Source organism: Podarcis pityusensis (genome assembly GCF_964106645.2).
Source record: "Podarcis pityusensis genome assembly, chromosome: 1".
In the NCBI taxonomy this organism is placed as follows: domain Eukaryota; kingdom Metazoa; phylum Chordata; class Lepidosauria; order Squamata; family Lacertidae; genus Podarcis; species Podarcis pityusensis.
This window is the reverse complement of record NC_138028.1, coordinates 10,696,885-10,719,734: the sequence shown is the minus strand read 5'-3', so window position 1 is coordinate 10,719,734 and position 22,850 is coordinate 10,696,885. Positions and strand designations below refer to the sequence as shown.

At 46.1% G+C, this 22,850-nt stretch overlaps 1 protein-coding gene across 1 annotated transcript in view; it reads right to left on the bottom strand.

Moving 5' to 3' along the window:
- The window catches only part of MTHFD1 (methylenetetrahydrofolate dehydrogenase, cyclohydrolase and formyltetrahydrofolate synthetase 1), a 74,571-nt gene that overhangs the window by 5,236 nt on the left and 46,485 nt on the right, over positions 1-22,850 (bottom strand). The window contains exons 21-26 of the mRNA XM_081023756.1: positions 21,809-21,948; positions 19,106-19,147; positions 16,726-16,826; positions 14,468-14,645; positions 10,931-11,038; positions 9,594-9,746 (exon numbers count right to left, since the gene is read on the bottom strand). Of these exons, the coding sequence (XP_080879882.1) occupies positions 9,594-9,746; positions 10,931-11,038; positions 14,468-14,645; positions 16,726-16,826; positions 19,106-19,147; positions 21,809-21,948 (722 nt within the window). The remainder of the gene's footprint in view (positions 1-9,593; positions 9,747-10,930; positions 11,039-14,467; positions 14,646-16,725; positions 16,827-19,105; positions 19,148-21,808; positions 21,949-22,850) is intronic.

Genomic DNA, 22,850 nt, shown 5'->3' with positions numbered 1-22,850 from the left:
AACCTGAAACTGTTCTTAACCTGAAGCACCACTTTAGCTAATGGGGCCTCTTGCTGCCGCCGCGCCGCTGGAGCACGATTTCTGTTCTCATCCTGAAGCAAAGTTCTTAACCTGAAGCACTATTTCTGGGTTAGCGGAGTCTGTAACCTGAAGCGTATGTAACCTGAGGTACCACTGTATTGTTATTATTGCGTATCTGAAGAAGTGTGCATGCGCACGAAAGCTTATACCCAGAACAAACTTAGTTGGTCTCTAAGGTGCTACTGGACAATTTATTTTTATTTTTTTATGTTGACTGTGTCAGACCAACACGGCTACCTACCTGAATCTATTATTTATTTATTATTTATTTATTTATTAATTATTATTATTATTAGTAGTAGTGGTGGTGGTGGTGGTGGTATGATACCCATCTGACTGGGTTGTCACAGCCACTATGGGCGGGTCCTGACGTTAAAGGCTTCCCTGAACAGGGCTGCCTTCAGATGTCTTCTAAAAGTCCGTTAGTTATTTATTTCCTTGACATCTGATGGGAGGGTGTTCCACAGGGAGAGTGCCACTGCTGAGAAGGCCCTCTGCCTGGTTCCCTGCAATCTCACCTTGCAGATCATCTAATTACCATCTCTGGAAAGCCCCCAAACAGGTCATGAGGACTAGCAACCACGATTAGAACTTTGCATGCATAGAAACAGCTCATGCCGTGTGGCGGAACCACAAAGCTCGTTTCCTGGCAGGCGAGTCACTGTTGCTTATCAGAAGGGAGAGGCGGTCAGCATGGAATGGGCATACGGGTGTAGCTGATCGCCTGCACTGCATCAACCTCCCTCTCTCATAGCTCTCCCACCTCTCCCTACGAGTGAAAGCAGCAGCAACACACTTGCCGGGTTAAGGTAGCATGGCATTTCCCTCCTACCAGACAACCTGCTTATGTTCCATACCTACATTTTGTGGAAGCGAATTCCATAGTTAAACTATATACTGACCCAGAGATGGCTGTGGGCAGGATTAATGCATTGCAGGGGGTTGGACTAGATGATGATGATGATGATGATGATGATGATGATAATAAATAAATAAATAAATAAATAAATAAATAAATAAATAATTTATACCCCGCCCATCTGGCTGGGCTTCCCCAGCCACTCTGGGCGGCTTTCAACACAATATTAAAATACAGTATTGCATTAAACATTAAAAGCTTCCCTAAACAGGACTGCCTTCAGATGTTGTCTAAAAGTCTGGTAGTTGTTTATCTCTTTGGCATCTGGTGGGAGGGCGTTCCACAGGGCGGGTGCCACCACCGAGAAGGCCCTCTGCTTGGTTCCCTGTAACCTCACTTCTCGCAGTGAGGGAACTGCCAGAAGGCCCTCGGCGTTGGACCTCAGTGTCCGGGCAGAACGATGGGGGTGGAGATGCTCCTTCAGGTATACTGGACCAAGGCCGTTTAGGGCTTTAAAGGTCAGCACCAACACTTTGAATTGTGCTCAGAAACGTACTGGGAGCCAATGTAGGTCTTTCAAGACCGGTGTTATGTGGTCTCAGGTAGCCCCACGTAAAGCATGTTGCAGTAGTCCAAGCGGGAGATAACCAGAGCATGCACCACTCTGGCGAGACAGTCCGTGGGCAGGTAGGGTCTCGGCCTGTGTACCAGATGGAGCTGGTAAACAGCTGCCCTGGACACAGAATTGACCTGCGCCTCCATGGACAGCTGTGAGTCCAAAATGACTTCCAGGCTGCGCACTTGGTCCTTCAGGGGCACAGTTACCCCATTCAGGACCAGGGAGTCCTCCACACCTGCCCACCTCCTGTCCCCCAAAAACAGTACTTCTGTCTTGTCAGGATTCAACGTCAATCTGTTAGTCTCCATCCATCCTCCAACCGCCTCCAGGCACTCACACAGGACCCTTCCAGCTCTACAATTCTACTGTGTGAGGAAGACGCTGTTTTCTGCTTTGATCGCCAACCATGCAGTTTCATGGAATGATCTTGTAGTTTCGAGACGGGAGAATGAAAAGCATCTCCACTCACTTTCCCCACACCAGGCATTAGGTGATGAACCTTAATCACGTTTCCGATTCGTTTTTCTTTCTTCCTTTCTTTCAGAAAGAGAGAAAAAGATTTCCACCACTCTTTCTCCCATTTTGCAGAGAGCTCAATTAGGTGGATGGAGAATTTCCTGCTCAGCACTGCGAAAGAAAGCTCCAAGTTTAGCTGAGACATGAGCCCCCGCTTCCAATATCTTAATCCTGGCTGGTGGGCCATGCAGGCAGCAGAGTCTTAAAGCAAGAGAGAGCTATAAATTGGCTGACGTATTTCCACCCCCCCACTCCACTTCTAAGATTACTTCTGAAGCAATGTTACATTTTTATGCAGTTCTTTAGAAGGCTCGCTTCACACACAAGGGATCATAACCCTTAATCAGTGGTATTCTTTCTGCAGGTGAGCTGAGCCCGCGAGAGACATTTTTAAAAGATTAACCCGTGTGCTTGAAAAACAAGAAAAGACGGGAAGATTTCTAGCAAGCAGCATTTCTGATTAAAAACCAGACCAAACCCCAACAACCCACAAAGCAAACCTATTACACTCTGAAAATGGCTCCCATCTGGCTCCCCAGAACATTATGGGAATGAATTCTAAATAGTGTATGTTTTTTTCTTTTTCTTTTTGCTAGTCTTGTTAACCTCCTTTGATTGCAAAGAGGAGGGTTGGGGGAATGTATGGATTCAACCAGGAGATCAGATGGGGCCTTAGAAACTAATATATTTATTACGGCACGAGCTTTTGAGCTACTTGCTCTTCCCACCCGGAATAAGTGAGCCTTGTCTACAACTCCATTTACAAGGTCTTAACATTTGCCTTTTCGGCTGGGATTTCGGCGTCAGTGCTGAATGGGTACATCTGCAGGCAGCAGACATGGCAGGTTAATAGAGGTTAGGGACGTTCACGCAGCTGCAGACATAAGCAGCGACCAGCATACAAAGGGCTGTAAATCTGCTCAAAGGAGTCGGCCGTAGCAGGGCTTGCGGACCAGCCAAGCCATTTAATGCCTGGCTTAACCATTTGCTCAAGAAAATAAGCAGGTACGGCAACAAGGAAGAAGCAAATTCTCTGTGCAAGAGGCTTCCTATTCCCCCCCCCCCCTTTTTGGATTTATAACTCTCTAGCGCCGTTCGATCAGAACATGCTGGGAAGGGTTGCTTAATCTTGAGCAAGAGAAGCAGAATTTTTTTCCCCTGCTTCACCTTCAAGATGCCCTTGCCTTATACAGCAAGCAGCTTGCAGAACTCGGTTCACTGTGGGTGGGACGACCTTTGCCTGCAATTCAAAACACACTTTCCCGGAAGAAAGCTCCACTGAATACACTGGGACTTAATTCTGAAAACAACATGCCTAGGATTGCATTACAAGATTTGGGCAGCCAGGAAAAATGACTTTTCTTGCACAAAATTTCTACCATGTGCGCTCTCTCTCTCTCTACATAGTATGTGTCCAGATCTTTCTCCCTTCTCTTAAAAGAACTTTACATAACAGAACTTCAAAAAAAAAAAAAAAAAAAAAAAAGCAGAGAGAGATGATGTTTATTCACATTGGTACAAGCCCATCAGAAACACCCACGGGCTGACAATCAGACAGAAAAGATGGAGATTTAAGCCGTCCTTTACATTTTGCACCTGCTACTTTCAGACCCGTCCATTCAAAGCCAGTGTCCACCCTTTCCCACAGCCTTGCTCTTCTTATAGCACAAATATTTTAATGGGCACAGGGAGGGGAAAGAAGAAGATGATGATGAAGAAGAAGAAGAAGAAGAAGAAGAAGAAGAAGAAGAAGAAGAAGAAGGGTTTGGATTTGATATCCCGCCCCTCACTACCCTAAGGAGTCTCAAAGCGGCTAACAATCTCCTTTCCCTTCCTCCCCCACAACAAACACTCTGTGAGGTGAGTGGGGCTGAGAGACTTCAGAGAAGTGTGACTAGCCCAAGATCACCCAGCAGCTGCATGTGGAGGAGCGGGGAAGCGAACCCGGTTCCCCAGATTACGAGACTACCGCTCTTAACCACTACACCACACTGGCTCTCAAAGGTGTTCATAAATCGAGTCACTTTTGCATTTCTGTTGCTCAAGAGGCCTGCGTTGCCCCTTCCATAGCAACAACAAAAATATATAATAGTGAGTGATGTCTCAGACCAGGACAGTATGAGGAATACTGTTTACAAGGGAGAGAATGTGAACATATGGGGTCATTAGAATATGCAGTTGTGATGGGTAAATAAAGAGAACAATGGAAGGGGCGGGGAGGGAAGTTAAAGATTATGAATATATAGTTCTATTCAATGAAATGTTAAAAAATTGTAATGGAAAAATATAAATAAAAAAATTACAAAAAAGGGAATATTGTTTACAGTACTAGCTGCTGCGCCTCTAAAAAGAGTATTGTAGGGCTGGAAAAGGGAAACCAAATGAACAGGGGACTGCAGCAATCCATTACGAGGAAAAACTACAAGATTTAGGACTTCATAGTTTAGAAAAAAGAAAGTCAGGACACACAATAGAGGCACATAACAATGTACGGTGTAGAAAAAGTGGATGAAATATGTATTTCCCCCCACTCTTTCGTAATTCTAGAGGCCAGGGTCATTCACCGAAGCCATATGGTGACGGCAAATTCAGGACAGAAAAGAGAAAAAGACTTCCTCACATTGTTGAACTACAGAACTCACTAGAATCATAGAATTGTAGAGTTAGAAGGGACCACGAGTGTCATCTAGTCCAACCCCCGCAATGCAGGAATCTCGCTGCCCATCATAGAATCATAGAATCCTAGAGCTGGAAGAGACCACAAGGGCCATCGAGTCCAACCCCCTGCCAAGCAGGAAACACCATCAGAGCACTCCTGACATATGGTTGTCAAGCCTCTGCTTAAAGACCTCCAAAGAAGGAGACTCCACCACACTCCTTGGCAGCAAATTCCACTGTCGAACAGCTCTTACTGTCAGGAAGTTCTTCCTAATGTTTAGGTGGAATCTTCTTTCTTGTAGTTTGGATCCATTGCTCCGTGTCCGCTTCTCTGGAGCAGCAGAAAACAACCTTTCTCCCTCCTCTATGTGACATCCTTTTATATATTTGAACATGGCTATCATATCACCCCTTAACCTCCTCTTCTCCAGGCTAAACATGCCCAGCTCCCTTAGCCGTTCCTCATAAGGCATCATGACGCTCGAACCCACAACCCTAAGATTAACAGTCTCCTTATCTTCTCTAGATTGGGGACAGACAGAATCAATTGCACCGCCCATTTGCAGACCACAGCAATATGTTCCATCAGCTCAAGTTTTTACCATCCCATTCTGCTGTGGGAGATGGAGAGAACATGATGCAACACTGAAAATACTTCTTTAAAAAAACACACCCTCCTATCCCACACACACCTAAATAAATTCAACCAGAGCAAAATAATCTATACCAATAGCCTTCCAGCCACAATCTTCCCAGTCCACTTGTTCCTTACTACAACAAGATGTGGTGCTCAAAAAGGCCTTAGAAGGGAAATGAGATAAATTCATGGAGGAGAAGACTATATCTGTAGCTACTAGTCAGGATGATGGCTGCTCCCTGCGGGATTAGAGGCACTGATGCTTCTGAATTCCAGCTGCTGCAACAGGAGAGGCCTAGGGCGGTTCTGTTCTCCTTGTGGGGCATCTCAAGGACTTTGGGCTGGCCGCAGGATGCTGCGTTCGATAGGCCTCTGGTGCTTATTCTGTTCCTGAGCTTTGCAGGGCGAGTGGGCGGTTGTAACAGGGTAGAAGGAACAAACGCTGCCTTCGCTGTGCACCTCTGATCTGAAGTACAGGGGAGCATAATACATCCATTCTCTCGTTTCCACTCCCACAGCTGGCAGGGCTATGAATGTTTCCACAAAAGTGAGAAAGAGACGAGTGTTTGGCACTCTCTGGGGAGGTTGCAAACAGTCAGGGAGGGAGGGGACTGCAGGCTTGTGCCATACAGACCATAATACAAGGCTTCCTCCACCAGCCCGGCTACAAAACCAGCTCCGACCCGCAGGGCTCCTTATAATCTTAGTGTTTTGAAGTGATGTTAACGGGAGCAACGACACTGCGCTGAGCGAGTGGGTTTTAATAATGTTAAGCATAAAGATTATGCTAATGGCCTCGTTGGCTGACGTGTGCTTATTCCGGGATGCAGTTTGAAAGAGAACGTCGGTGGAGTCAAAGACCAAATTCAACCCCCTGCGCGCACCCTCTCCCCTCCGGCCGACATCAACCGGTGCTCCCAGACTGCCAGAATAAGTCTTTGGTTTTTGAGTGGCTTGTGTCAGGCGTAGGTTGTCAGCAAAAACAATAAAGCACTCAAGTAAATAGTTACTGAGGGAAACAAACTGCAGCTCGGGCCTAGTGGTTTCAGCAACACTTTCCAGGAGGTCTTGTCCCCATCTTCCCACCCCTAAGGCTCCTCGCCTCCCCACACAGTCTCAAACTGCGGCTGCACACATATCATCTCTGCCCCACTCTTTTCATTGCTCTGTGCGTTCTTGGAGACCAAGGAGAGAGCAGAGCTGGTCGCAGCAGGAAGTGGGGACTCCCTGGATTCTTCAGCAGCCTGTCTTCACTCTGCCTTTTTGTCCCCCTCCCCTCCAGCCTCTGCTTCAGCCTCAGAGTCTGCACTGCTCTCTGCCCCAGACTCTTCCTGCTCACTAAGCCCTGTTACCTCTTCAGCTTCCAACACCTCCTCCTCCTCCCAGTCTGCTCCCTCTTCTCCCTCTGACCACTCATCGTTGTCCCACCACCAATTCCCAGGCTCTGAGCCTTCTTCCCTTGGGGGTTCCCCAGCTGGTTCCTCCCACCATTCCTCTGCAACCAGCCAGTCCATGACATCTTGCCAGGGGTAATCCCGCCTACAGTAGGGCTGGGTGATATATTGTCCAAAACTGGTTTGAAGTCCATATTGTGATATCAGTTTCATAATTTTTGACCTGGCGATATATTGTGAATCATGGTGTGTGTGTGTGTGTACTTTGCAAAAATCACAATGTGGGAAAAACCGCGAAGCCAGCCAAGGCTTCTCTCTGCCTGCTCAGCTCTCCATTTCCTCCAGCAAATCACAAGTGCAGACGCTGGCAAAAATCGTGATGCAGGAAAAACCATGAAGCCAGCTAATGCCTCTACATAGCTCCATCCTTATTTTAGACATTGTGATGTATCAGTATAAAGTGGTACCTCGGGTTACAGATGCTTCAGGTTACAGACTCCGTTAACCCAGAAATAGTACCTCGGGTTAAGAACTTTGCTTCAGGATGGGAACAGAAATCGCACGGCGGTGGTGCGAGGCCCCATTAGCTAAAGTGGTACCTCAGGTTAGGAACGGCCCCGATTCAGTATATCTGAAGGAGCGTCTCCACCCCCATCGTTCTGCCCGGACACTGAGGTCCAGCACCAAAGGCCTTCTGGCGGTTCCCTCGCTGCGAGAAGCCAAGCTACAGGGAACCAGGCAGAGGGCCTTCTCGGTAGTGGCACCCGCCCTGTGGAACGCCCTCCCACCAGATGTCAAAGAGAACAACAACTACCAGGCTTTTAGAAGACATCTGAAGGCAGCCCTGTTTAGGGAAGCTTTTAATGTTTGATGCATTACTGTATTTTAATATTGTGTTGGAAGCTGCCCAGAGTAGCTGGGGAGGCCCGGCCAGATGGGCGGGGTATAAATAATAAATTATTATTATTGTTGTTGTTGTTGTTGTTATTCGTTTCAGGTTAAGAACAGACCTCCAGAACGAATTAAGTTCTTAACCCATATTGCTATGTTTAGCTGGTGATATATTACAATGCTGAAAAACAGGTATCGCCAAGTGCTCGTGTTCAGCGTTCCTGCCCCTCCCAGAGGAACTGCAGGGATGATGTGTCCCTTAGGCCAAGAAAGTTCAGTCACCTGTAGTGTCCCTGCCTACTCTGACAATGGTGCTCCAAATGCACAGGGATTTGTGCAAGCCCTGCTACTGATCCTGAGGACTGAACCCAGGACCTCAAGGCTGGCTCTTTCTGCCAATGAGTTATGGCTCTTCCACCTGAACATAAGCAGTGTTACCTTAAGCTGCCAGCTCCTGAGAGTCTTTTCTTTTTTTTAATATCATATGGTTTTGTGAGAGCCTGGAAAAGCAACAGCAAGAATCTAGTGCTACAGGCAGACTTGCGTAAGATGCTTGGGGGATTTCAATTAAAAGCCAAGCCGTCCAAATTTGGAGATGCCAAAACAAGACAAAATGTTTTAGTCTTCCGAACATTTCTGCAACATGTGCTTTGCTATTTATACCAGAGAACATTTTTTTTTCTTGGGCTAACAAGTATATCTTAGAAGAGAGCTCCTTCCCTCAACTCTCTCCTGGTCACAAATCAGCAATATTCACCCCAAATCAGCAATATTCACCATAAAATAATTGAAGGTCAATCTGGATAAGGAAAGTGTGTAACTGGGCTGCAGGTTTAATGCAGCATGCTGGAGATTTATTGATTTAAAAAAACAAAAAACAAAAGTGACTTAATGTACAAAGCATTGAAAGTAAAATTGCTTTGTAAGCTTGCACAACACAAAACAGGTGTTTGTTTGTTTGTACCCCAGCGTCCAACACATATAAAAACAATAAAATATGAAACATACAGAGCGGCCTTCAGATGTCTTCTAAAAGTCAGATAGCTACTTATCTCATTGACATCTGATGGGACAGCCTTCCACAGGGCGGGCGCCACTACCGAGAAGGCCCTTTTGCCTGGTTCCCTGTAACCTCACCTTGCTGTGAGGGAACTGCCAGAAGGCCTTTGGAGCTAGACCTCAGTGTCTGGGGAGAATGATGGGGGTGGAGACACAGTGGTGCCTCGCAAGACAAAATTAATCCGTTCCGCGAGTCTCTTCGTCTAGCGGTTTTTTCGTCTTGCAAAGCAACCCTATTTGCGGCTTAGCGGATTAGCGCTATTAGCGGCTATTAAAGGCTTAGCGGCTTAGCGGCTAAAAGGCTATTAGTGGCTTAGCGGCTTAGAAAAAGGGGGGGGAGCGGAAAAAAAATCGCAAGACTCGCAAGACTTTTTCGTTTTGCGAAGCAAGCCCATAGGGAAATTCGTCTTGCGAAGCGCATCGAAAAACGGAAAACCCTTTCGTCTAGCGGGTTTTTCGTCTTGCGAGGCATTCGTCTTGCGGGGCACCACTGCACTTCTTGGGGTATACAGGCCTGAGGCTGTTTAGGGCTTTTTAAATGAGAAGGGGCGCTTTATGGCCGAACATCAAGAGAATGAGATGCGTACAAACTGCAGAGATTCACAGTCCCTCCAGCCCTCTTTTTCATCTGGAAACAGCATTTCGCCAGTCCAGCTTTCCTCAACTTTGGGTCCCCGGATGCTGCTGGACCACAACCTCCATCATCTCTGGCCATGCTGGCCGGGGATGATGGGATTTGTAGTCCAACGGCATTTGCGAACCCAGGGTTGGTCAAGGCTGCACTGGGCTACATAGACAAAAGGTCGAAGGCAGCTCTGCATGTTTGCTACCCGTTCTGACTTAATCCACACAACAAAGCTTTCAGTATGTAGCACTTACCGTTCCTACTAACGGATACAAGAATCCTGCACCCACGCTGGCTCGGATGTCTCTGATGGGCAGGATGAAACCAGAGGGCACCCCTTTCTGTTCTGGGTCGTGAGACAGCGACAGGTGGGTTTTCGCCATGCAGATAGGCAGGTTCCCAAAACCCTGGATGATGGATTGAGGAGACCACAAGGAAGAGCAAGACAACTTTTGAACAGGCTGCCAGTAAAACATTATGAAATTGCTCCAATTAAAGTGCACTCAACTCTGTCATGCCTTGATTTAAAACATCTGGAAGGCCGAGTTTGCCTATGCCTGCTGTAAACCTACTGAACTGGGAGTATTCCCCATTAACTCAATGGAGACTTACTTTTGAGCAGATGTGTTATAGCAGGCATAGGCAAACTCAGCCCTCCAGATGTTTTGGGACTACAACTCCCATGATCCCTAGCTAACAGGACCAGTGGTCAGGGATGATGGGAATTGTAGTCCCAAAACATCTGGAGGGCCGAGTTTGCCTATGCCTGTGTTATAGGATTGCATTGTTAAATCTGGCTGCAATCCTAAGCCCTTCATGTATAATTTCTGCTGCAATGGAGTAGCACGGCTACCCCAAAGGGAAAGTAAAAGACCCCCTAATGCTGCCATTTGCAGTTCTATGAAGATAATCTGCTAATTGCAAGTGCTTTTGCCAGGAGCCAATATGGACCTTGGGCTTTCTAAAACAACAACAACACAACAATTTCATCCCAGTGATTTGGAAGCAAAGTTTCAACTGAGATACTTAACTGGAGCTGCGAGTGCCGTAACTTTAGTTTATTAAGGAGCGGTGAGTAAGCAGCAGTAAGCAAAAACTCCAAATATGTCTTTTAAATGGACATGCACATGATAAAGTGCAAACAGCTTTGCATATCATTGGCCTATGGAATTTTAGCAAGGAATGCTTTTATAGGGCAAACCTTCTTTTCGAAATTTACAAATGCATATACAAGCTACAAAATGTTAACATCCTTAACTAAGGCAGTCTGAATTTGGTGTCAAGAAAAGCCGAATGACATCCCACTGAAATAGGAGAAGATACAAATTAAGTTTACAAGCTCATAAAAAGAATAAGCCCTAATTATCAGCATCATATCAGAGAGAGAAAAAGCAAGAATGGGCAACATGCCAAAATGAAGCCTGTTTTTTCTGAAGAAGAATTTTCTAGGATTCTTTCCTAAGAAATTAATTAAGACAGTCTTGGTAGCTGTTGACCAACTCAGGCTACGTGCGCAGGAAAAATCAGAACGTGCGCACACAAAAATCCAACCGTAAGAGCCCAATCTTGCAAGGATGTTTTGCTAGCATACCTGCTTGGTGTACAGAAGAATCTTCTGCTCTGCTTCTGGCAGCAGTTCAATGTCCTTTGCCCCGTAGATCGTCTGTGCAATAATTCTTATCTTGTCTAGAATTGGAAGCTAGAAAGACAGGAAAGGGAGCGGAAGAGAGAGTCAGTCCAATTCCTTTCCTACCGCCATGGGATGCCAAATCAATAAGCAACGTAGCCAATCATGGTAATCTGAAAGCAACAAGAACGAATCATTTTCCCAAGCAGAAAACATACTGAAGAGGGGCTGCACCAGAAAATGGAAGGTTTACCCTGAGTGATGGTGACAGGGAGGAACCTCAGGCCAAGGGCACAGATGTGGCCTCCCAGACCTCTCTGTTTGGCCCTTTGTACTCTCCCCAAGCCACACCCCTCTCCTTAGTTCACACTTCTCAATGGTCCTGCCTCCTTGCGTGCTTCTGCCTTGAACTTGAACTTTGATCATTCATTTCTCTTGCCCATCAGGATGGAGAGGGGTGTGCGGAAACTAGCTTATTGTGCAAAGGTAAATAATTTACATTCTTTGCTCCACCCACTTCTGGCCCCGCCCACCACAGGAATGTGATCCCAAAAGGCAACGAAAAATATTCCCACCTTTGGCTTTCGTGATTAATAATATGTATTTTAAATTTAAATTTAAATGGAGGCAGTGAGAGATTTTACTTTCTTGGGCTCCATGATCACTGCAGATGGTGACAGCAGTCACGAAATTAAAAGACGCCTGTTTCTTGGGAGAAAAGCAATGACAAACCTAGACAGCATCTTACAAAGCAGAGACATCACCTTGCCGACAAAGGTCCGTATAGTTAAAGCTATGGTTTCCCCAGTAGTGATGTATGGAAGTGAGAGCTGGACCATAAAGAAGACTGATCGCCGAAGAATTGATGCTTTTGAATTATGGAGCTGGAGGAGACTCTTGAGAGTCCCATGGACTGCAAGAAGATCCAACCTATCCATTCTTAAGGAAATCAGCCCTGAGTGCTCACTGGAAGGACAGATCCTGAAGCTGAGGCTCCAGTATTTTGGCCACCTCATGAGAAGAGAAGACTCCCTGGAAAAGACCCTCATGTTGGGAAAGATGGAGGGCACAAGGAGAAGGGGACAATGGAGGACGAGATGGTTGGATAGTGTTCTCGAAGCTACCAGCATGCGTTTGACTAAACTGCGGGAGGCAGTGGAAGACAGAAGTGCCTGGCGTGCTCTGGTCCATGGGGTCACGAAGAGTCGGACAGACTAAACGACTAAACAACAACAACAATTTTAAATTTATTATTTATACCTCGCCCATCTGGCTGAGTTTCCCCAGCCACTCTGGGCGGCTCTCAATTGAGTGTTAAAAACAATACAGCATTAAATATTACTTCCCTAAACAGGGCTGCCTTCAGATGTCTTGTAAAAATGGGATAGTTCCTTATTTCCTTGACATCTGATGGGAGGGCGTTCCACAGGGCGGGCACCACTACCGAGAAGGCAGAGTCGAAGGGACATCTCAGGCAGGCAAGAATGCTTAAAGCGGAAAGCAGAGTCTGTGAGGGATTGGCCTGAGGAGAGGGGGTGCATGTGTGGAGAGGCCTAGGGGGCTATGCCCGAAGTTCCCCAAATGTTTATTTGCTGGGTTGACAGTGTCTGTTACTGCTGCTTAGCATGCATTGCTCATTAGATATTATGATCCATTGCGTATCATTTATGACGATGTGCGACTTAGTATGATGCATCGTATTTATATGACAGTTTATTTTTTTATTGGATGGATACACACACACACGTTTATTATGATCTATGTTGTAAACCGTCTTGTGGTCTTTTTTGACCAAGGGTGGTGTAGGAATTCTAAAAATAAGTAAAATAAATGTCCTGATTCAGTAGAGGCCAGATTCCTGTATCCGTAAGACTGGAGAGGATATAGAACGTTAAAATACATAGGTGCATGTGTGCATTCTTATTTTTACTCTCCCCTAACCAGTCAAGCCTTCAGAAAAGCCCCATAAGTGCAGCTGAAACACCAGGAGAGTTGCAAGGTATGAGTGCGGAAGGGGAGGGGAGCCTCTCGATTCTCAGAGGGAACCAAAATTCATTGCAAGGCGGAGGGAGGAAACAGTGGAAGGGAACTCAGAACACTTTGGCCCAGCGAGCCTCATTTTCCTTTTAAGCCATCCATCATTCATTAAGTCACTTTTTTTCAAACAAACCACACAACCACATTATTCTCCATCGCTTTGAGAATGCCAATCAGATTCTGGGCATTCGGAACAAAAAATTCTGTGTCTTCCCAGGGACATTAGAAAGCAATTTGATTATGCCGCTGACTCAAGGGCAAGGAATTAGATTTAGCCTGAGAGAGAAAGAGGGGATTGCTGGGTAGGTACCCAGCAATCCCCTCTTTCTCTCTCAGGCTTGGCTAGTTGTGGAAAGAGAGCCTGCAAGAGCATTTATGATAATTTTGAGGCCCTAAGCCATTCACGCCCCCAGTCAGCCAGTCTTTCCCAAGTCTCCCACAAGCTTATCAGTGTCCTCCCCCAGAGCAGGTGTGGGGATCCAGATGCTGTGGAACTGCAAGCTCCCATCAGGCTCAGCAAGCACAGCCAATGGCCCAGATATTTGGGAACGTTAGTGCAGCAACAGCCAAAGCGACAAAGGTTCCCTACTCCAAAGAAAGATTCTAAGGGGGAAGAAGCTATTAAAATAGGTGAGCAACAAAGGCTAGGGTCTTTGGGTTTATGAATGAAGAAAACTGGTAACTGATGGGAGGTTATTACGTACATATATTTTTGAAGATATATAACTGAAGAAGTGAATAATGTGAAACAGATAAATACAGTCGTACATTGGAAGCAGAACGGAATCCGTTCCGGATGTCCGTTCGCCTTCCAAAATGTTTGAAAACCAAAGCGCGGCTTCTGATTGGTTGCAGGAAGCTCCTGCAGCCAATAGGGAGCCGCGGAAGCCCTGTCGGACGTCCAGCTTCCAAAAATAGTTCATAAACCAGAACAGTCACTTCCAGGTTTGCGGCGTTCGGGAGCCAAAACGTTCGAGAATTAGGCTGATCGAAAACCAAGGTGCGGCTGTACTGGAAATCGGAGGAGCAAGATTTGTAACATGAAAAGCTCCTGTAAAAATAACAAGATTCATTTTCGCCGGAACAACTCTCATTGTGGCAATTTATACGCTATATGTTGGCATGGGTTGTTTTCTTCTTTTTGCAAACTCAATACGTGCAGTTCCTGAGTTTAGTGGAAGGTTTAAAATTTATATGAAGAAAGTGCATGGTTCAGTCCCTGGGACCTTAAGGCTAGGAGAGGCGCTTGTCTGACCCCCTGGACAGCTGCTGCCAGCCAGAGAAGGCGACACTGAGATGGAGCTGCTGCTTCTATGCCTGTGTTTCTCACCCATGGACCAGAATCATTGCTAGCCCAGCTGCAGACTCCTTTCCTCAAAATAACTTCCCTTTTTCTGCATTATAACTCAATGAAGATCGCAAAGGAGGAAGAGGAGTCACACAGGGTTCAGTGAGAATCCTTACCTCCACATTGTACAAAAACTTGAAGTTGCTGGGGGCCAGCGACGCTCTCTGTACAGCTTCGGCCAGAGCCACGGCTCCTCTCCCTGCTTCAGCCCAGTGGGTGCATTTCACAGCATCAAAAGCGCCCACTTCCTTAGCCAACCGGATGACCAGCTGTAGCTCCGCCTCCGTATCAGATCTGCAAAGATATCCATTGACGGAGAGTTATCACTGGGGGAAACAAGTGGATGGTTTTCCTTGGGTCAATGCAGCTTAGCAAACAGCAGGAAAATCCAGTGCCTCTTCCTGTACACCCTTTACTTTTATTTGGTATCAGGATAGATAAGAATCTCAGGCCAAGGGAGCAGGCATTTGGAAGGGACGACAGAGGACGAGATGGTTGGACAGTATTCTCGAAGCTACCAGCATGAGTTTGACCAAACTGCGGGAGGCAGTGGAAGACAGGAGGGCCTAGCGTGCTCTGGTCCATGGGGTCACGAAGAGTTGGACACGACTAAACAATAACAAGCTTTCCGGGTCATGTGGCCAGCATGACTAAATCACTTCTGGCACAACAGAACACCATGACGGAAACCAGAGCGCACAGAAACACTGTTTACCTTCCTGCCACAGCGGTACCTGTTTATCTACTTGCACTGGTGTGCTTTTGAACCGCTAGGTTGGCAGGAGCTGGGACAGAGCAACGAGAGCTCACCCCATCGCAGGGGTTCGAACCACCAACCTTCCGATCAGCAAGCCCAAGAGGCTCAGTGGTTTAGACCACAGCGCCACCCGCGTCTTGAGCTTTACCTAAGAGATGCTATCACTATACTGAGCCAATGATGATGTAAACCATAGAGCGAGAAGCATAGGGAGATTTAATTTTGACTATTAATGCTCACTGAAAACCATTAAGTGCTTAATCTTCATGACATCCCAACCACCACCTCCCACGATTCAGCTGGCAGGAATGAAAAAGCACTGCCTGATTAGCGAAGGCATTTTCTTTTATTCAAGGTTGAAAACGAGACGAGAGCAGAGAGCTGCCACAGAACATTTCTCAAATGCACTTCAGAGCAACATCTCATGTGGATGCACATCACATTTAAGAAAGACACATGCAGGATGACTCACGGATGGCATGGAAGGAGGGGCGGGGACCGGGGAAGAGTAGGGTAGCTTTAATTTGCGCTCACAAACAAGATATTGTGTGGGTAGCTTGCCACCTTTCAAGCGGCCACCCATATGTGGTGGTTTCCTGAGGGCAGGCACGGCCAAACCTGGCCCTCCAGATGTTTTGGGACTACAATTCCCATCATCCCTGACCACTGGTCCTGTTAGCTAGGGATCATGGGAGTTGTAGTCCCAACACAGCTGGAGGGCCAAGTTTGGCCATGCCTGACTTTGGATGTATCAGGGCTACCAAGGCCTTATCAAGAGAAACATCTCATCTGAATGCACCCTTTCCTATGTTACTTGGTATAATAATAATAATAATAATAATAATAATAATAATAATAAAATATATATCAAAGAATTGTTGAGTTGGAAGGGACCCAAGGGTCATCTAGTCCAACTCCCTGCAATGCAGGAATTCTGCGCATCGCCATCCCTGGGTGGGTTCGAACCATCAACCTTCTGGTTGCACTGAGCCATTGCACCACTGGGGGAGATGTTAATAATAATAATAATAATAATAATAATAATAATACCCATATAAATGGTGCTTTCCAGCATTCAAAGCACATCATGTGCATTATCTTGTCGCCATCCTTACAAGAAGCCTCTACAGTGAGACAGCATTACCCCCCATTTTACAGAAGGGGCCGGGGAGGCAGGCCATTATCGAGAAGACCTTGTCTCCAGTCACCAACCTTCGTACTCAAGAGAAGGGTTTCAGATGTCGATTGCAGTGTCCAGACAAGTTCATATGGGAAAAGGGGACCCTCTAGGTACGGGGGCGTCTTGAGCCATACAGGGCTTTAAACGTCAAAAGCAGCACTTTGAGTTCAGTTTGGAAACCAAGTGGCAGCCAGTGGGAGAGAACTGGTGTTAAGAGATCCCACCTCCCTGCGTTCTTTAACCACCTGCCTGCCACGCTGAGCACTAGCTGAAGTTTCCGAACCATCTCCAGTGGCAGCCCCAAGTGACAACAGCCCTGCGATAATATGCTACTCTTTCATTGCAGTTCCAAAACAACAGTCTGAAGTAGTGCGAGTCCCCTTTACCGCTTTATTTTCCTGCATGGATAGGCAGGGACTTTTAGCTCTCTTACTTACTTGAATGCATTGACAGCTACGACGACTGGGATGCCAAAGGTCCTGGCATTTTGGATTTGCTTACGCAAGTTGCTGCACCCTTTCTCCAAAAGTGGGAGGTTCTGTACGAAAAGGAAAGGGGGAAAAAAGGAGAGAGTTTGTTTGGGGATGAACAAGTGCTAGGTAGCTTTTTGCAACTTGCCAGCTCCCAGTACAGCTGTTACGGCATCTTTAGCCTCTTCTTTCGGAAGCATATTCTCAGGATCACTTAAATAATAGAACAGTAGAATTGCAGAGCTGGAAGGGACTCCAGGGCCATCTAGTCTAACCCGCTGCAATGCAAAAATCTCAACTAAAGCATCCATGGTGAGATGGCCACCCAACCTCCGCTTAAAAACCTCCATGGAAGGAGAGTCCACAACCTCCCGAGGGAGTCTGTATGAATCTGTCCATCTTCTTGGCCAGTTAAGAAAGTTAACGTCCAATTGTGAAGGATTTTAAGCTGCTTTATCAACTGCTCTATCTAACGTTGCTTTTTCTCGTGGTAAACTGTGCACTGCAACATCATTTGCTGTAAGCTGCCTCAGGAGCTTATATTGATGGGAAAGGTAAATGCTTTGTTTTAGATGGCTAGCCAAGATGCGTATTTTTTGGAGGGTGTCTGGAAGCAAACTCTGATTGCCGCTGCTTCTGTTAGTACCTGCTCTTCTGTGATTTGTTAGGAGTTTTTAACGGATTGTTATCTTGGGGACTTTGTTGATTTTTATCTACTTGCCTTATTGTAAAGCACCCAGTGGCTTGGGCTTATCTAAAATACAAACACATTATCCTCAACCAAACAGCCAGAAGCTACCCTTAGCCCCAGTCTACCATTTTCCTGACCTAAATTCAGCTACCTCCCAGGCACTTTACTTTAAAAAAAAAAAAAGCACAGCTGCAGCAACAGAGAGGTTATAGAGAGATAAAACTATTGGCATGGAAAATTTTAAGTAGACCTGTGGATTAAACGAGCAGTGAGCACTGCAAGCCCAAAGTATGATTATAAAAATGAAGCACTGCAGCTCAGGTTAGGAAGTCGAAAAGGAGAGTTTTTCTCTTAGGCATTTTGTGTGCTGAGAGCACCCTACATTCTGCTTTCTCAGCAAACAAAATGTCTAAGAGAAAAACTCTCCTTTTCAACTTCCTAACCTGAGCTGCAGTGGGTGGGGATTCTGGCCAAGCTACAGAGTGATCTCTTAAGTAATTTAAATTTCCTCTGAAGCTTTGACTCACCCCCTTTTCAGGATTAATTTCCTCACCTGAAGCAGCTTGAGTTTTTACCATATATTCTTGCTTACATTCAATATCAGACTGCCACTGGCCTGGTTCACACATAACGCCAAGCCGTGGTTTATTAAACTATAGCTTTGTGTTGTATGTGAACCCTGCCAAGTGGCTGAATTACTGTTTACTGCCAACAAACCACAATCCTGATGGTTTCTTGTTGGATTACGACACTCAGTTCATTTCATTTATAGCTCGATGCTATGTGTGAACCTGGCCACGTCATTCCTGACGCGTGGCAAGATACAAAAAACACGGGGAAAGCAAAGTTAGACAAACCAACCGAGGTTTAGAGAAATGTATGGCTTAATAGCTGCTTATAAACTGATTTCATATCCTGGTCTTTAAAGGTAAAGGGACCCCTGACCATTAGGTCCAGTCGTGGCTGACTCTGGGGTTGTGGCGCTCATCTCACTTTATTGGCCGAGGGAACCGGCGTACAGCTTCCAGGTCATGTGGCCAGCATGACTAAGCCGCTTCTGGCGAACCAGAGCAGCGCACGGAAACACCGTTTACCTTCCCTCCAGATCGGTACCTATTTATCTACTTGCACTTTGACGTGCTTTCAAACTGCTAGGTTGGCAGGAGCAGGGACCAAGCAACGGGAGCTCACCCCGTCGCGGGGATTTGAACCGCCGACCTTCTGAGCGACAAGTCCTAGGCTCTGTGGTTTAACCCACAGCGCTATCCACGTCCCTTATCCTGGTCTTTAACAGAGCTTAAAGCCACGGTTTCTCTGTTTGGACATCACAGAAAACTGTGGTTTCCAACAACCTAGGCTAGAAGTGCTGGCATTAGGTACATGAAGGAAGGAGATGAGGCCACACAGATCATTTGGGGACTAACAAACCATGGGTTACTGGCCTAGGATTATGATGTAAGAACTGGGTCCCTGAATCTTGGCTCAAAATGAGCACTCTTTATTCCTCAGAGTGGAGACGGGAAGCAGAAATTTTCAGAGCGGAAGTATATGTACTGCATTTAAGGGCACGTATTGAGGGCGCAGAGGCTGCCTTGTGTCTTGCAAAGTTGTTATTAGATCAGGGAACAGTAAATAGAGTTGGCAGATTATTGTTACCTCTTCAGTGTACTCCTTTGGCAAGGGAACTCCGGCAGCGACCTGCAAAGAGCAAAAACAGGCATTGGAGGTGGCATTCCCTATGAACTCCAATTTCATTCCCAACCCTGGCGTTTACCTGGGAGCCTGTTTAGCCCTGTTGAGAAGTTCAAAAAAAAAAAGAAAATTTTTTTATGCTGTCATAAATTGTATAGGGAGAGAGTAGGCACTCCCAACCCGCTGTGAACCAGTAACAATGGACTGTGAAGTGGGCTTCCTGCTGAAGGTGCTTAGAAGGTTAATAATAATAATAATAATAATAATAATAATAATAATTGATTATTTATACCCCGCCCATTTGGCTGGGTTTCCTCAGCCACTCTGGGCAGCTTCCAACACAATATTAAAATACAGTAATGCATCAAACATTAAAAGCTCCCCTAAACAGGGCTGCCTTCAGATGTCGTCTAAAAGTCTGGTAGTTGTTGTTCTCTCTGACATCTGGTGGGAGGGCGTTCCACAGGGCGGGTGCCACTACCGAGAAGACCCTCTGCCTGGTTCCCTGTAACTTTCCTTCTCGCAGTGAGGGAACCGCCCTCAGTGCTGGACCTCAGTATCCGGGCAGAACGATGGGGGTGCTTCAGATTCCTCACAAGCAGGATGAAGTGGACCAGAGGTGGAGTGGGCACAAATTAGACTTTTAGGAAAGGTCCCCACTTCGAGAGAGAAGGGGAGTTCTTCTACAAGGACATAGCAAAGGTTGTGAATTTTGGCTCACGTCTAGGAGTCCTGCACATTAACATAATGAACCAAGCAGCAATTGTTTCCCTCTTGATGAATTCGCAAAGAATAGATGGCTGCCTCCAGGGACGTATCATTACCTCTCTACACAAGGCTGTGAGGCCAAAGGAGGAGAGACACCAGACTGTGAAGACGATAGCCAGCGGCACACAAAAGATCTCATTAGCAAAGAAGCAGTGGGCAATGCTGAGGGAATAAATTTGACCTTCCCCCTTCCTCCTGCAGACTCTTAACATTTTTCTGAAGAAGAACTCGTCTTAGCTCCTGTTCCAAGCTAAGCAAAGAAGAGGTTGTTTGCCAGTCACCAGGAGGCACGACGTGTGTTTGTGTGTGTGCAAATCTCTCTCACTCACTTTTTACTCCATCTTTAGCTACACACACACAGACACACGTCTGTTAAAAAATAAGATCACTTTGAACTCAAAAGATAAAAAAGGAAGTAAGGTATTTCTAAGACTGGCAAAAAAGCAAACGTTCTTTGACACAGAAGGCCAGTAATTCTGCTTGACATCTCTGTAAGGAGAAGCTAAATATGGAAAATATTCAGAATACTTATCAGGGATTAGGCTACAGAAAGGAAAAAGGGGGGCAGCTAGAGAAACTGCCTCTTGCTTATGCCGCAAAGCCTAAGGAATCTGTAAGAAACAGAAAAGCAGAGCATTGCTGCCTACCCAAAATGGAGATTTGTTTCTGAAACATGGCAGTCTGGTTGCTCCGCCAACGCGGCCAATGTAAACCTAATTCATCAGAGACAAGTCTCTGCAAGGAGGCTTTGCTTATCTAAACAGCAAGGGCCACGAGGGGAAAGGAGCAATGCAAATTAAAAGCCCGACGCCTTCATAACGTTAACCATCACTTATATACTGACAGAAGCTGTCGTTTTGAAATTTTAAATAAGAAGCAAGCAGAGGACTGTATAGAGGGGGCGGGGAAAAGAGCAAAATGTGTTTTTGTTTTTTTGGTTTTCCAATGAAGAAAGAGAATAAACCTCATGATGGATGGTAAGGGGTAGGGAGAGGATCAGAATCAGAAAAAGAAACCGAGGGAGATTGGAGAGGAATTGAGAGCACTGGCTACCCAATAAGGGCAGCTGGAAAGTGGAGCCAGATTCCTCAATATCACTGCACACTTTGGGGAAGGATAAGTCAATCTGGTGCCCTCCAGTTTTTTAAAAAAATATAAATCTTATTAAGAGTTTTCAACATGTGATAGAATAAAAACCCAACGAGTCTAAAACAACAACAACAACAACAACAAAAGTGCTAAAGGGCCCATCTATTACTATTTTAGACTAGTTGGGGTTTTTTTTTCCATATGATATAAATGTGATAAAGGGCCGTAATAGCTATTATTTTTTCCTCCTTTCTCTTTCTCTCTCCCCCCTCCTCTTTTCCCCTCCTTTATTGTCCTTTCTTGGTTTCTTATTATTTCTGCTATTTAATTAGATTTTTACTGCATTTTATGTAAAAAATAAAATAAATACTTATTAAAATGACAGCAACAACAATACAGAAAATGAAGGGAGAAAACGAGAAAAGAAAGAGCACAGAGTTGTATATATACAGCCCTCCATTATATCTTAATTTTTGATTCTCATACAGAGAAGTGAAACCTCTCAGCTCTCACCTGGGAGAGCTTCCCTCTTCGTCAGTCACACACCCTGAGAAAAGCCACTCTGGTATGTCTCTCCCAAAGGTCCCTTCTGTCCCATCACCTCTCTGTATGTATCTTCATTTATCCTGAATTTTAAGTCTTCAGAAATCAAAACATACATGTGGATAATATCCACAGGTATTAATGGCCGTGCTGGCTGGAGCTGATGGGCAATGTGGTCCAGAATACCTGGAGGGCACCAGAATGGGGGAACTAAAATGACTTAAGCATTGGTCTCTGGGCTTCCCTATTGCAAAGGCCGCCACTCACCGTAGGTCCTCCACCATGCATCTTCAGAGCTCGGACAGTAGCCACCAAGACGACCACATGGGGCTGCAGGCCAGAATACCGGCACTTGATGTCAAAGAACTTTTCCATGCCAATATCTGCTCCGAAGCCAGCTTCTGTCACTGCAGGCGGAACAAAAGGAGAACACTGCGTTATATTATGTATAATCTCCTTTCTATTTGCTTGGCAGCATTAGCATCATTTTCATTTTAATCTCCGTCCTTAAGCCATCCACTCTAGTGTTTTTTGTTTTGTTTTAAAGGTAAAGGGACCCTTGACCATTAGGTCCAGTCACGGACTACTCTGGGGTTGTGGCGCGCATCTCGCTTTACTGGCCAAGGGAGCCGGCATACAGCTTCCGGGTCATGTGGCCAGCACGACTAAGCTGCTTCTGGCAAACAAGAGCAACGCACAGAAACGCCGTTTTGACGTGTTTTTTGACGTGCACTTTGACGTGTTTTCGAACTGCTAGGTTGGCAGGAGCAGGGACTGAGCAACGGGAGCTCACCCCGTCGCGGGGATTTGAACTGCCAACCTTCTGATCGGCAAGTCCTAGGCTCTGTGGTTTAACCCACAGCACCACCCACGTCCCTATCCACTCTAGTGTTCAACTCGGAGGAATTCATGCTTTGGAAAACATGCAAGAGTTTTCCAAAACGGCAAGAGCGAAACGAGGAAACGGAACTGCCTGAAGCACAACTGAACCAGAGATGCGCACCAAGGATGAAAACCAGAGGGTTTTAATAACTCCTCTTTCCTTTCTATTCACACACCTCCAGCAGAAGCTCCGCAGGCATGGCATTAATAAGCAGCAGCAGCAAACTAGGAGAGGCAGAGCAGTGACGATGCCACAAAGGGTAAGGCATTCCTAGCAGAGGTCCGGCAAGCCATTGAGTCTCTCGGCTCCTAGCGCTCAGCTTACCTGGCCTTCCATCACCTGAGTCACTGCAGCACACCTGGAGGGAGAGGGGCAAGGCAGCGACGTGGCCAGCATGGTGCAAACACATCAGCAGACCTGACCTGG